Source organism: Rhagoletis pomonella, unplaced genomic scaffold (genome assembly GCF_013731165.1).
Source record: "Rhagoletis pomonella isolate Grant_MI unplaced genomic scaffold, Rhpom_1.0 Rhpom_scaffold_00003, whole genome shotgun sequence".
Lineage (NCBI taxonomy): Eukaryota > Metazoa > Arthropoda > Insecta > Diptera > Tephritidae > Rhagoletis > Rhagoletis pomonella.
In genome coordinates, this window is record NW_023458557.1 from 68381388 (window position 1) to 68395782 (window position 14395).

At 41.8% G+C, this 14395-nt stretch overlaps 1 protein-coding gene across 1 annotated transcript; it reads left to right on the forward strand.

The window, feature by feature from the left end:
- The first annotated feature begins 891 nt into the window (after nucleotides 1-891).
- On the forward strand, nucleotides 892-4331 carry LOC118735411 (putative serine/threonine-protein kinase haspin homolog). The gene is made up of 7 exons (XM_036465134.1): nucleotides 892-1199; nucleotides 1270-1625; nucleotides 1694-1975; nucleotides 2029-2522; nucleotides 2579-2782; nucleotides 3172-3467; nucleotides 3530-4331. Exons 1-7 carry the CDS (start codon nucleotides 1105-1107, stop codon nucleotides 3732-3734), a joined length of 1932 nt encoding a protein of 643 aa, XP_036321027.1. The 5' UTR covers nucleotides 892-1104; the 3' UTR covers nucleotides 3735-4331.
- Nucleotides 4332-14395: the final 10064 nt, after the last annotated feature.

Sequence of the window (14395 nt, forward strand, 5' to 3'; positions counted from 1 at the left end):
TCAATTTTATTATTCAGACTTTGAGAGTCTATATGACAAATTTTTAAGCCACTTCTCTGTTTGCGAAGAACTTTAATTGTGGCATGAGTATTGCCCACGGAACTCACATGATCTTTATGACGATAAATCATAGTTCTTAGAATTGACTGAGCAGCGCAATGAAATAAAAAGCACATTCGTAAAAGCACGTAAACGAACATAAGGCAGCTTGGCATTGTTTAGGTCTAAACAGTACATAAAGGGTGAAAAAATTAACTTAAAAAAGTAAAGGAAAAAGGCAAAAAAATTCAGCTCAAACAGAGTTTTAAGATTTACGCCATTACTTCTACTCGCAGTTGTTGATGCAAATTTGTTGCAGGTTCTCTCTGTTGTCCAAATTACATTGTTTATGATCCTGGGAAGCACGAAAACAACAATTGTTCCCTGCTTTTTTTTTGAACACTCTTTAAAAGATATTCCAGGTTTTCCATGTCGTCGATAGGTAGTGGCTCGCTGTCATACTCTCTTTTAACATATATTATACCACGCTTTGAGAACGCTGAGTGCAGGTACAAGCCAGTGCCTTCATTTGCCTTAAATTGGCGAAAACGCAGGTGATTGTGATTTTTGCCCATTTGGCTAAGGGGTCCCTAGGGACCTATAGGGGGCCTAGGTGGTCAGCGGTTGCATATTTGGGAATGGCGGTTCATGCCCTCCATAAAATGGGCGCGGGAGGGGGGGTTTGGTTTTCGCCACGCCCACAAGCAAAAAAAAAATAGCAAGCTTCCAAATTATGAATGCCACACACTTTTTTCTCAATTGCTATTACAAATGGCTGCTTCTCAACCGGTCAGATCTGTTCTAATTGGTTCATGCAAATGAATGCTATAGCTATACTAAAATATGTGTGTACACATGATTAAAGTAGAATTTCAGCTTGCATATGTAGCCCATGCTTAATGCTGCCTCGCATTGATTGCACCAATTGATTGTGAAGAATGTAACTGGCTGTCAATCACAAGCAAATATTCAAATGTTTTTTATTTTAGCTGGGCGCGTATTTCCACAATATTTTATATTTGTGCCAAAATATTAGTTTAAAATTTTATTTTATATACTTTTGATATGAGTAGAAATTCTGAGGGAAGTTTACATATGGACAGTACCTTAGAAGATGGTGCCTGGTTAGATTCATTTGACAAGCTATTGGAGCCAAGACCGTTTGTATTTGTTTATATTTATTTATTTTTACTGTGTGGAGCTGCTTTTTATGTATTTCTTCGATCCTAGAGTATTGCGTGAATTGAATATTTTGAAAAAGGAAGTACATGCATCATTTAATCGAGATTCAAGTGTTGAAAACAGCATAAATAGTAAAGCCAATGAATCTGATCTTTTGAAAACGACCCAAATTTCTTTAAACCTTGAAGATAAAGCTCGCAAAACCAGCTCAATTTCAACGCCTGAGGTGCATCGTGGCTTCAAAGTTGATCCGTTTAAATGCTCTTTATCGCCAATAGGTGCTTGGCGACTGCTATATTTTGATAAAGGGAAGAACGCTGTTAATGATCGGGAATTGTGTGTTGTGAATGAAGACAAAAGCTATGTAAAATGCACACCAGTGAAACCCACAATTACTGTAGTGGGTATGTAACTATAAGAGACAAATACTAATATAAAAGTTAAATTTATAAACATCCTACGATTATCGTAGACTACGATGAACCGGATGATCCTACAGCACCTAAAGACCATGATGTTGCTTCCACATTAGGTAAAAAGTTAAAACGGACAAGAGTTGGCATACGCGCAACCAATTCAAGGCATGTATGCTTTGAGCCGGTTGTTGAAAACTCATTAGGGAAAACGTTAACTAAGCCGTCGTTAGATCATACAAACCAAAAGCACAAAGAAATTACGGAGCAACGCATTCCAAGTCTTACACTGCAACCAGGAAAATGGCGAAAATCGTTCAGCGTGTGGCGACGAAAACAAGGTAATTTAAACTTTAAAATTTCTTGAATTGGTAATGATCAATATAAAATTCAGTTGAAAAACGGTCAAGTTCCTTGATCAACCGGCAATCGGGAAATCGCAACACTTCTGTAGAGTATATCGGCTTTGTTGGCACTGCTGCGGGTAATAGAAAATCCATATATTTAAAAAAGGAATTCGAAAGTCGTGTAGTTGATGCCACACCCGTAACCGATGATGTGTGGGAAGAGAAAGTTTTGGAGCGTTGTAACCAACAGACTCCTCTGCCATTTGAAGAATTGTATTCTGCTAATAAAATGCCTTATTGTGTGAAAATTGGTGAAGGAGCTTATGGAGAGGTATTTTTAAATGCAACAAGTAAACGTAAGATGACAGACGCAAGTAGCACTGTAATGAAAGTTATACCGATTGAGGGCAAAATTGAAGTTAATGGCGAGAAACAAAAAACCTATGAGCAAGTATTGACGGAGGTAGTCATATCGATGGAGTTAGCCAACTTACGTAAAGATATAGTAAACATGACAAATGGTTTTGTGAATGTTAAAAAGGTAGAATGAATAGGTTGATAAACGTGATACACATGTTTTACTTTGTCTATTTCTAGGTTGCCTGTGTTAAAGGAGAATATCCGCAGCATTTAAAAAAATTGTGGGAATCGTTTGATGAGGAAAAAGGTTCGGAAAATGATCATCCAGATATCTTTGATGCAACACAAATTTATATAGTACTAGAGTTGGAATTTTGCGGCAGAGACTTAGAGAGTTTTCAATTTCAAAATGCTGAACAAGCATACTTTGCTCTTCTGCAGGTATTAAAAAAAAAATATGCATATATTTTTAAGATTGTAAAATTATACTGATAACTTTTGTTTCGTAATAACTCTGCAAATCATTTTTTCAGAGTATTCTGAATTTTCTAAAATGATTCGATTCTTTTACGAAATTTCGGAAGGAAATCGGTAAATCAATGAAAGTAATGCTGCTGTTTGAAGGATTTTCAGCAGAATTTTCTTTATTTTTCGTACAGAAATTTCTTTACGAGTTCGTGTCAACCACTTCATATAATTTTCTTTGAAGATTCGTAAAAAAATCGTTACAGAAATAAGATACTACTAAATATTTCGGGAACTTTTGTTTGCAGGAAGCTCGAAGTCTACTGTTTTCAATTGAATTTGTTTTTCTCAATATCCCTCTCCAGGTCATACTCACACTAGCTGTAGCTGAACAAGCATATCAGTTTGAGCATCGAGATTTACATTGGGGAAATATTTTAATACTAAATACAAATATGAAGGAGTTAAAATTTACATTAGACAATCAGGCATACATTGTGCCTACAAAGGGGGTTAGAGCTACGTTAATCGACTATACACTTTCACGTATGACCTTTGACAATTGTTGCCATTACAATGATATCTCGTGTGATGAAGAGCTTTTCACTGCCACAGGTGATTATCAATTTGACATCTACCGTATGATGCGTGACATATTAAGGTATTTTTTAATTGCTAATTGCTGGTTGAGTTAATAATTAATATGCGGATATTTAATTACAGCAATAACTGGGAAACTTTTGAGCCGCGCACTAATATATTCTGGATATCATATGTCATTACAAAAATGGTTGATGGCGTTCAATATAAAAATAAGCGCACTAAAATACATACCACATACTATTCAAAACTAGAAAACCTCTTCGAAATTGTGTTGAATTTCAAAGGCGCCATTGAATGTGCAAAATATTTAATGAATTCAGATTAGAAAATTTATTGCACAATTCTTTATTTTTATATGTGGCTATTAAAATGTTTCTAATCTATTTCAATAATCCACTAAGCAAGGTGCATGGCAACATGAATTACACATGTTCTACGCACACATAATTATTACTTCTGAACGAATTTCTTAAGTTACCTGACAGAAGTAAAATATATTCTTAATAATTTTTCTGAAATTTTTTTCACTTAAAATCCAGTATTTTTTTATATCCATTTTAGATATCCTCTTATATTTTTTTAAATTTAATATATGTATGTATGATTATAAGAAAGTTCATACAACTAAAACCCCGTTTTTTAGTCACAGGTATTCAAATTATTTTTGCCCTAGACTAAAAAATCGTTCGTAACTATAAGTTGAGTAGTTCACTTTGTGGTGATAATATGTTACATATGCACAGACTTACTTTTATGTGAATATTGATATTGTTGAATAATGCCTTGCTTAGTGGACTTAAGGTTTGAAATTTTGATATTATTTTAAATGACCTTTGTGTATATTTAATGCATGTGAAGTTCTTTTATTTTACTGACCATTTTATTGCAATAATATACTGCTGTTTACTGGTGTTTAACCTCACATCGTTGTCATCATTACAAAAAATTGCAAAAGATATATAAATTTTTTTTACAGTATAAGCGAATTGCTCAGGCCTCTTTTGGCCAGCATCGTATACATCCAGGGCCGTCGAGAGAAAACTCGGGGCCCGGGACTAAAAAATCACGGACCCCTATATATAAATTATATTAATTTAAAAGCATATGACCCAAATCGCCGAAAACGAAGACGAGGGGAACAATTTTTTTCCCAGGTTTCGCAGATTTTTGATTATATGGAGATCATGCATAGATAGATAGATAGATTAAGTAGAGGTATGCACTGCGACCAAATGATCTATTGTGCCCTCGACTGTTTAGAGTACCTCATCTAATCCCAGAGAACCCAAAAATTTAAGGAGATTTCCGGGGGCTAGCGATTGTAAGACTTCCTCACTTGGCCAGAGTCCGTCAGAAAGCCTGTCAATATCCTTACCCTTTCTTTGGGAAGGTTTATTATTGCTCTATACCTTGTATGGTTGTAACCTCCCAGTAGGCTTTTAGCCTGGCGTTGGCCTGCCGTGTTACGCCAGTGCTGATTCCTTACTGTGTTCCTCTCCTTCCTGAGCTCTTCCTTGATTGTACTAGGACCAATCGCTATGAAGGGCTCAGGCCCTGTAGGCAACGAGGCGGCTGCCTTCCTAGCTAGTCGGTCCGCTTCCTCATTGCCGACAACTCCTACGTGACCTGGCACCCAAGTTAATTGGATGTCGTTGTACTCCGCCAGGGCGTTGAGCTTATCAATACACTCCAGAACCAGAGAGGACTTGACCTCAAATGATAATAGGGCCTTGAGTGCTGCCTGGCTGTCGCTCATGATCAAAATATTTTCATTACGATAGTTCCTACGCAGTTAATCTCTGCACACAGACTTATGGCATAGACTTCCGCTTGAAAGATGCTTGGGTATACGCCCATGGGTACCGAAAGCTTTAGCCTTGGCCCGTGAACGCCTGCCCCAATACCTTCGGGAGTTTTGGAGCCGTCTGTGTACCATTGCATTGAGCTCGCTTGTATCTGCCTCTCCATAAAAGAGGTGCTCCAAGTCGACTTGGTGCAAAGCGCTATTTTGAATTTTCTGTCAAAGCTAACTAGTTTGGGCCTGTCGTCTCTGGGGAACAGAGCTAATGGAATTTGGGAGCCTAGCTTATCCCTGTACCTCGATGGTAGGATTTTACCTCTACCAAAGCCTTCTCTTGCGAAGCTCAATAGAGTTCGCTTTGCTGCCTGTTCAATGGTAAGGTGCAGTGGCTCGAGCTCCAGAATCACCTCTAGCGCCGCCGTCGGGCATGTGCGCATTGCCCCCGTAATGCATACACACGCCAGACGTTGAAGCTTAGCGAGGGATTGTCTCACCGTTGCAAGGGTGGTCCTCGATACCCACGCCACTGCCCCATAAGTAACTATTGGTCTAACTATCATGGTATGCATCCATCTTAGGATGTTGGGACTACAGCCCCAAGACTTCCCAGCCAGACGTTTGCAAACCATTAGTGCCCTCGTGGCTTTGGATGTGATCACGTCAACATGCGCCTTCCACAGAAGCCTGGAATCTAGTGTTAGTCCTAGGTACTTGACTTCGGTGGCGACGTTGACGGCGACCCCATTCAAAGTGATGTTCCTCATACCTGGGAGTGTTCTTCTTCTAGAAAAGGGGACGATAACGGATTTGGAGGGGTTGATGCTCAGGCCCATACTCAAGCACCAGCCTGTTGCAAGGTTTAGTCCCCTTTGAACTATATCGCATAGAGTGCTCACGAACTTCCCCCTGGCAATAATCACAATGTCATCCGCATAGCCTTGACAGCGGATGCCATTGTCAGTGAAGATCTGTAGAAGTTCGTCCACAACTAAGCTCCACAGAAGAGGGGATAAAACTCCTCCTTGTGGGCAACCTCCTGTAGTTTGTAGCTGTACTACGCCGTCCCCGATGTCGGTTTCAGCTATCCTTGTGTTGAGTAACCTGACTATCCACCTACGGATGGTTGCCTGTACGTTACGTTTTTCAAGCGCCCGGTCGACACTACCGTGTGAGGTGTTGTCAAACGCCCCCTCAATGTCGATGAAGGCACAGAGTACCGTCTCCCCTCACTCAAGAGCACCTTGTATTTGCGTGGACAGGGCGTATAGTGCAGTGTCCGTGGACCTTCCCACTCTGTAGGCATGTTGGTCGGGGTGCAAAGGCGCTACATTAAGGGTGTTGTTCCTAATTTCATGGTCGATGACCTTCTCAATTGCTTTTAGCAGAAAGGAGGTAAGACTTATCGGCCTGAAGGACTTAGCGAGAGAGTAGTCTCTCTTACCTATCTTCGGGATAAATATAACCCGAGCTCTTTGCCACGCCTCGGGGATATGGGCTCGCCCGCATGATGTTGACGAGGTGTGGCAGTAGGAACTCCTTACCTTGCTTCAGCAACACTGGACAGATGCCATCCACCCCAGGGGATTTGTACCGATCAAAGGAGTCCAAAGCCCAGCAGACTGATCGGTGGGTGATTAGTCTTCTAGCCAGCTTCCAGTCTGCAGGGGATGGCCTACTTCTTTGGCATGGGACCTCCCTCGTGGTCGGAGTGGCATCCGGGAAGTGGGCCGAGAGCAGGGCAAGCGCCCTCTCTTTTTCGTTCCCTGAGTAGGTACCATTAGCTAGCCGGATTGCTAGTTTGGTGTCAGTATGATCCCTCGCCAGGGCCTTATGTAGTCTAGCGGCTGCAGGAGTCGATGTGATGTCCTCACAGAACTTCCTGAAGCTGCCCCGTTTGGCCTTCCTGATCTCTTTACTGTAATTAGTTAAACTGGCTGAATACTCCGCCCAAAGCCCTGTACGCTTTGCCCTGTTAAAAAGTTTTCGTACCTGCTTTCTGAGCACCGATAGCTCCCGAGACCACCAGCTGGGCTGAGCCTTCCCTTTTGGTTTCGCCTCAGGGCAGCTGGAGTGAAAGGCATCCATTATGGCGCCATTCAGTTCGTTAACGGTGTTCTCTAACCTCATATGATCGACGTGCCTGTTCTTGGACTGTATTTCAGTCAAGTTTGATTTTAAATTTTCGCTGTATCGCTCCCAGTCAGTTTTCCTGGGGTTTCTAGTTGCTTGGTTTGTTCTCGCCTCCGCTCCCAACACAAATTGGATACTCCTGTGGTCCGATAATGAAGGTTCCGACGAGACCCTCCATTGGGTGACCAGAGGACTAGCCAATCTGTTGCTGAGCGTAACGTCCAGTACTTCTTTCCTAGCCCTCGTGACAAATGTCGGTGTTTGGCCAACATTGTGGATGCTAAGTTCCTCGCTTAAAATGTACTCTAAGAGACACTCACCTCTGCGATTTGTAACCGTGCTGCCCCATTCAACATTATGGGCGTTCGCATCGCACCCCACTATAAGATGGAGCCGTCTCCTCCTGCAGTACTCCACTAACCTCTGTACCTCTTGTGGTGGGGCACAGCTGCTGTCCCCCGGAAAGTAGGCCGCAGCGAACACCACCTCTACGTTGCTATCGCAAGTGGTCAGCGACGTCTGCACTGCGACTAGGTCCTGTGTTAAAAATTCTGTAATGCAAAAGTAATCAATATTTTCTTTAAGCACTACACACGCTCTGGGCCTCTCACAGGAGAGGTCCCAAATTACCTTGTTCCTTTTATGGTTGAGGCCCCTCACATGGCCTCTGTAGGTCCACGGCTCTTGGATCAGTAGGATGCCCAGGCCATCCGTGGCAAACCTGCTGGTGATGACCGCCGAAGCAGCCACCGCGTGATGCAGGTTGACCTGGGCTACTGCCAAGTGTGGGGTATTCATAGGTGGAGCTCGTCAAGGTCGGAGAGCTGTAGTTCGCTCTCGTTCCGCTTATCAAGCTCTAGTCGCCTCAAGTCCATACCTGATAGCAGCTCCTGCGTTGAGGGCACGTGTTCCGCTGAGGTGGTGGTAGCGGTATGCCCGAGCGTGTTTGCAGGAGCTGGTGTTTCTGCAAGGAGTGGCTGCTCCGCCGGTAAGCCCGAGGTCGACTCGGCCGTCTGGGCAGCACAGGAACCGGCGACCGCGTCGATTTGAGTCTCCTGCGTCTCCGACTCCTTGCTGCCTGTCGCCTTTTGTCTCCACGGTCTCACCGTGACGAAGCTGAACCTTTAGTTCAGGTTGAAGCCAGCCCTCTTTATACTGACGTAGGACTCCTCATCAATGCCTAGGAATAGCCTGAGCCCGTTATCCTCAGTGGTGCTGGACACTACTTTCCACGCAGAAGTGTGGATACCCTCGTTCTGCGCTTTTAGTAGCCCCAACGCAAACTCGGCAGATTTGTCGGCGCTCCTTGGGAGGAACACCGTGATGTTGTGCACCGGAGGGATATCGTCCCCTCTCTTCGTGCACATCCCGGGTCCCTTCCAGCCCTCAAGTGCGGGTGCCTTCTCAGCCAGCCAGGTTGCTGTTTTCTCGTCCCTGCAATCAACGAGAAGCATACCGGACCTGAAGTACACCCCGCAGAATACCAGCGGGTGCGACCAACCTTTGAATACCTCTTCCATGATGGCATCTTGGAGCCTGGTTAGGTCCTCTGGGCTCAAGGCAGCAGCAGGGTACTCACACGGTAGCACCGCTACCCGGATGCCTTTCCGAGTAGCTGGGCTGCTGAGTGGCGCTCTCCTGCACCTGTCCCTGCCCGGCCGGTCCAGCCAGGCTCTTAGGCCATGAAGTCGGAGTAGGTGGCTGATCCCGCTGCCGTTTGGTGCTAGGTGTCTCAGGCGTAGTGATTTGGTTGCTCCCTCTCTTGACTGCGTCCCCTTTGTTATAGCCAGGGGGTTCCCCGCTTCTCCGCCATCCGGCGGGCGCGGGTCTGTGCTGCTGTTGTAGCTGTGGCCCGCTTCTCTGCTTTGCAGCAGGCACGGGTAAGTGTGCCTGTTTATTGGGCCCGCTCTTCCACCTATCGGCAGGTGCGGGTTTGTTGCCTTTGCTGCTACGCTCATTCTCGACCTCCATTCTGACGCAGGCCATGGCCCTGGCCTCAACTGGGGGCTCGCCCTGTTCCAGGTACCGGAGATACCACTTGACCCCGGAGCCGCTCAAACCTTCGCGGTGTCGGTCGTCCAGAGCCCCTGGCTGACCTGGCAGAGGCATCGGAGGAGGTTTGGCCCTGCGGTTTTTCTTCCTCCTCTGCTTCTGCCATCCAGACTCGTCAGATGTAGCGGAGGCGTTGCTGCTGCGGGACCTGTGTCTACCTTTCCCCTTCCGGTGACCGCTGTCAGAGCGACGCCGACTCTTTGAGCGCTCCCGGCTTTTTGAGCGGTGACGACTCTTTGAGCGCTCCCGGCTCTTTGAGCGGTGACGACTCTTAGAGCGGCGCCGACTGCTTGAGCGATGCCGACTATTGGAGCGGTGACTGCCCTCGGTACGGTGGCTGCTTTCTGATCTCGCTGTTCCTGTGTGCCTGTAAAGAGAACTGCCTGACCGGTGTTGCGGCCGATCTAATTCGGCAGATGAATCATACAAATCTAACACATCTTGATTTGCGAAAGTACCTTTTTTGCCCCGTGCCTTGCCACAGGACGCCTCTGCACTGGTGCCTGGACGTTCGTCATCCCTCGCATGCTCAATGAACAGCGATGCTTCCTCTGCTGTCAGCTTGTCCAAGAAGCTGCTCTTGCGCTTGGCGCTCTTAGAGCCTTCTAGCGTGCTGCTGCTTGGCGTTGCTGGTGTACCTGTAGCTTTTGCTATTATTACAGCTGATGCCGTTATGCCCACCGCCGCTGTGGTAGATGTTGTTGTTGTTGTAGCTGTAGTTGCTGTTGTTGTTTTGTTTTTCTGGTTTTTTTTGTTGTTTTTTGTTTGTTGTTGTGATCATCTTTTTCGTACGACCGCCTGCTGGAGGCTGCCGCATCCGCGTTACCTCAGACCAGAAGAAGACCGGTTGGAGATTCAGCTAAGCCCCCGCACCAACGGCAAGGTGCCTGCCCTCGCGAGGGGAGATCATACATATTCTGAGGTATCACACAATATAAATATTAACACGAATCTTCTCTCAAACATGAAAATTCACTTAATCCTGAGACACTTTTAAATTAATGAAAATTAAAAAAGCACAACATGAAACTTAAGGTTAGTTTATCTTTAAGGACCACCAATTTTGCGATATATTTGATTCTATTCGCTTGCTTTGTATTACTTCGCAGTTAATAAAAAAGTACTCGACAAAAAAAAAAACAGCGATTAGCTTTCTATATGAAAATGAATTCGGCAGTATTTTTTTTTTTTAATGCAATGTAACAGTCCAAAATATCAAAAAGTTTCTTGGCGCGGAATCCAAGACTAAAAGCCATTTAAAAACCTAATCATAGTCTACACGCATGTATATCGCACAGGTAACGTAACAGTATTGACCTCAAAATTAATTTTATCAGTTCAATAAATACGTAGTTCTTGAATTATATAAGGGACTTTTTCGATAATATAAAGCAGCTTTAAAAAGTAGTTCCAAAAATTGTAATGTAACAGTCCGCTGTTGACACATTTATTATTATTCATTATATTTTAGGTATATCATCATCATCATTGTATATAAATAGGCAATCATGTTTCCTTTACACCCCTTTTGCGGCTAAACTATACCTCTAAGGTATAAACAATTATGTATAATTAGAAAGGTATTTTGATGCTGATGTCCAGGCAATTTTTCAAATTTCAAATTAGTTTAATATAAAGCGAAAAAATCAATTCAAAAGTGACACCAATACTAATCCGTACATGTACATGGTTGGGGCGGAAATGCCTCCTAAATGTATGCTTTAATATTGATACTGAATTACAGAAACGTGCTAAGCAGCAGTTTAGGAATAAGATGTATGTATGTATGTACATGAACAGATTAGACCCAAACAAGGAAGAAGGTAAAGTTGAGTATGGAGAAGAAGAAATGGATAAATACAGAAATTAAAATAAAAGTACAGAAACCTAAATATAAAGACAAAGAGGGAGGAAAATTTAAATACCTAACCTAATAACAATGGTGGGGGTGAATATGTAAATGAAGAAAAGAATGGACATATTTAGATCAGGATAAAGGAAAAGATAAAGATGAAGAAGAAGATGAAGACCAAGACGAGGAAGAAGATGAAGATGAAGAAGAAGGTGAAGACCAAGACGAGGAAGAAGATGAAGATGATGAAGATGATGAAGATGATGAAGATGAAGATGAAGATGAAGATGAAGATGAAGATGAAGATGAAGATGAAGATGAAGATGAAGATGAAGATGAAGAAGATGAAGATGAAGATGAAGATGAAGATGAAGATGAAGATGAAGATGAAGATGAAGATGAAGATGAAGATAAGGATAAAGATTATAACCCTTAACTTAACTTAACTCACCTCAACTCATCCCACCTCCACTTAAAAACGTACTCCACCTGAGATCACCACACCTTAACCCCACACCTAAATCCACCACTACTTCCCTCCCTACACCAAAATTCACCACACATCAACTCACCACACCTAACCTTCCTCACCTAAATCCACCACACCTCTTAAGCGTACCACACCTGAATTCACAACACTGTAACTCCCACACCCACCGCACCGTAACTCCACCAAACCGCAACTCACCACACCCAATTTCACCACATGACATGATATCACTTGATGTGGCATCAATGATATCATTTGGCACAAAGTGAACCAAAATAAACAAGATTTTTAATCTTATATAACGAAATATAAGATAATAGCGGCGTTCATATAAATTGATAAACTTCGGATAAACGAGATAAAATGATAATTAAATCAGTTTATCACTTTTGATGAAGACCCCGAATATATTGCAATATAATGATGTTTCCATATGTTTTTTGGTTTTTGGTATCTTATCTTATATACATATGGGCAAACATGTTTTCTTTACACCCCTTTTACGGCTAAACTATACCTTAAACGTATAAACAATTATGTATCATTAGAAAGGTATTTTGATGCTGATGTGCAGACAATTTTTAAAATTTCAAATTGGTTTAACATAAACCGAAAAAAAACTATTGAAAAGTGACACCAATACTATTGCCGCACATGTACATGCTTGGGGCGGAAATGCCCCCTAAATGTATGCTGTAATATTGATACTGAATTAAAGAAATCTGTCAAGCAGCAGTTTCGGAATCAGATTTATGAAGATTAAGATTCATGCAAGGAAGAAGGTAAAGTTGAATATGTAGAAGAAGAAAGGGATAAAAGCAAAGATTAGAATAACAGTAAAGAAACCCAAATATAAACGAAGGTGAATATGAAGATGAAGATGAACATGAACATGAACTTGAACATGAACATGAAGGTGAAGATAAACATAAACATTAAAAGCGATAGAGATAGAGAGGAAGAAAGTGATAGGGATAAAAAGGAAATACAACTGAAGAATGTGCTAGGTTATATTGTGGTGTGTTATGCTACATATGTTATTTAATCTTATGTTATGCGAATTGCTAAGCTAAACTCCCCTCCACTTAACCCATTCCAACTAATGTTATTTCAGCTCAACTCAACTCATATAATCAAATCAGCTCTCATTGCGTGTGATGTTAATAGCAATAGTGAAATTTATCTAGTTGATAGCTTTTTAAGTTAGATCTCATGCAAATTAATTGTTTTCCCAATAAACTTGGTCGCACTTTAGACTTGATATTTTTAAGTACAACTGTAAATTTTTCTTTACAGGAGTGTAATTTTCACATAACTAAAACAGACATGCACCATGTACGTCTAGTTGTTGATTTTGAATTTTATAAATTTTCTAAACTTAGCAATGCTAATTCTAGCTTATCATTTAACTTTAAGCAATGCGATTTTTTGAAATTGAATGGTCTTTTGTTGGATGTCAACTGGGATAACTTGTTTCACCACTGTAATGTCTCGGAGTGTTTCGAGGAGTACTGTTGTAGAAATTTGCAAATGTACTCTTCCAGAATTAACAAAAAAGCATTACAAGGTACCATGGCACAATGCGGCTTTAATGAGACTACGAAATAAGAAAAACAAGTTTCTTCGTAAGTTCAAAAAAAGTCATAATAATGTTTACTTCGGCCTGTATAAAAAATACTCCAATGAATTCGTATGTTTGGATACATTTTTGCATAGAAACTATGTCCTTAGTTTTGAAACCAACTTAAAATCAAATCCAAAAACATTTTTTGTTCCAGCATTCCGTCGGCACTTTTTATGGGTGACAATGCTGCTAATACTCCTACAGAAGCCGCTAATTTATTCGCTGAATTTTTTAAGTCCAATTTCAGAACAGATTCCAATAGCGTTTCTTTCGATATTCAACAGTCTCTTGAATTTGGCAAATTAACACTTACTTCTGAGGATGTGCTCAGTGGCATTGCTCGGCTTAAACCCTCCTCACAAACTGACGATGATGGTTTGTCTGCACTTTTGTTTAAACAGTGTGAATCTTTAGTGTATCCATTATTAGACATTTTTCCAATCAGCGATTCAGGTTGACACGGTCTATACTGATTTTTCTAAGGCTTTCGATAGGGTAATCCATAGTATCCTGTTAAAAAAAAATTAGCCTGCATCGGTTTCCACTCAGTTTTCCTGAGCTGGATTTCATCGTACTTACACAATCGTCGTTGCATGGTTGTTTTCGACAATGTTAAGTCTCTGCCTTTTGTTGCACGCTCAGGAGTCCCGCAAGGTAGCATCCTGGGTCCATTGCTTTTTGCCTTGTTTATTAACGATATCTGTACATGTTTCTCCTCGTCAAAGTTTCTGCTTTACGCGGATGATCTTTATTCTACGATCAGTAACTCTCTCGATTGTCAATTTATGCAAAACGATATCGATAATGTTAGCAATTGGTGCATAAAAAATAGTCTTTCGTTGAATACAAATAAATGCTTTTACGTTACCTATGCTAAACGTTGTAATATTATTCAGAGCTCTTATCATATTTCCATGTCACCACTACAGCGTTTAAATGAAATTAAGGACCTTGGAGTAATTTTTGACTCAAAGTTTACATTCGCTAATCACAGTGGCGGATTTAAATATTTGCCGCCCCTAGGCAATTCATAACTT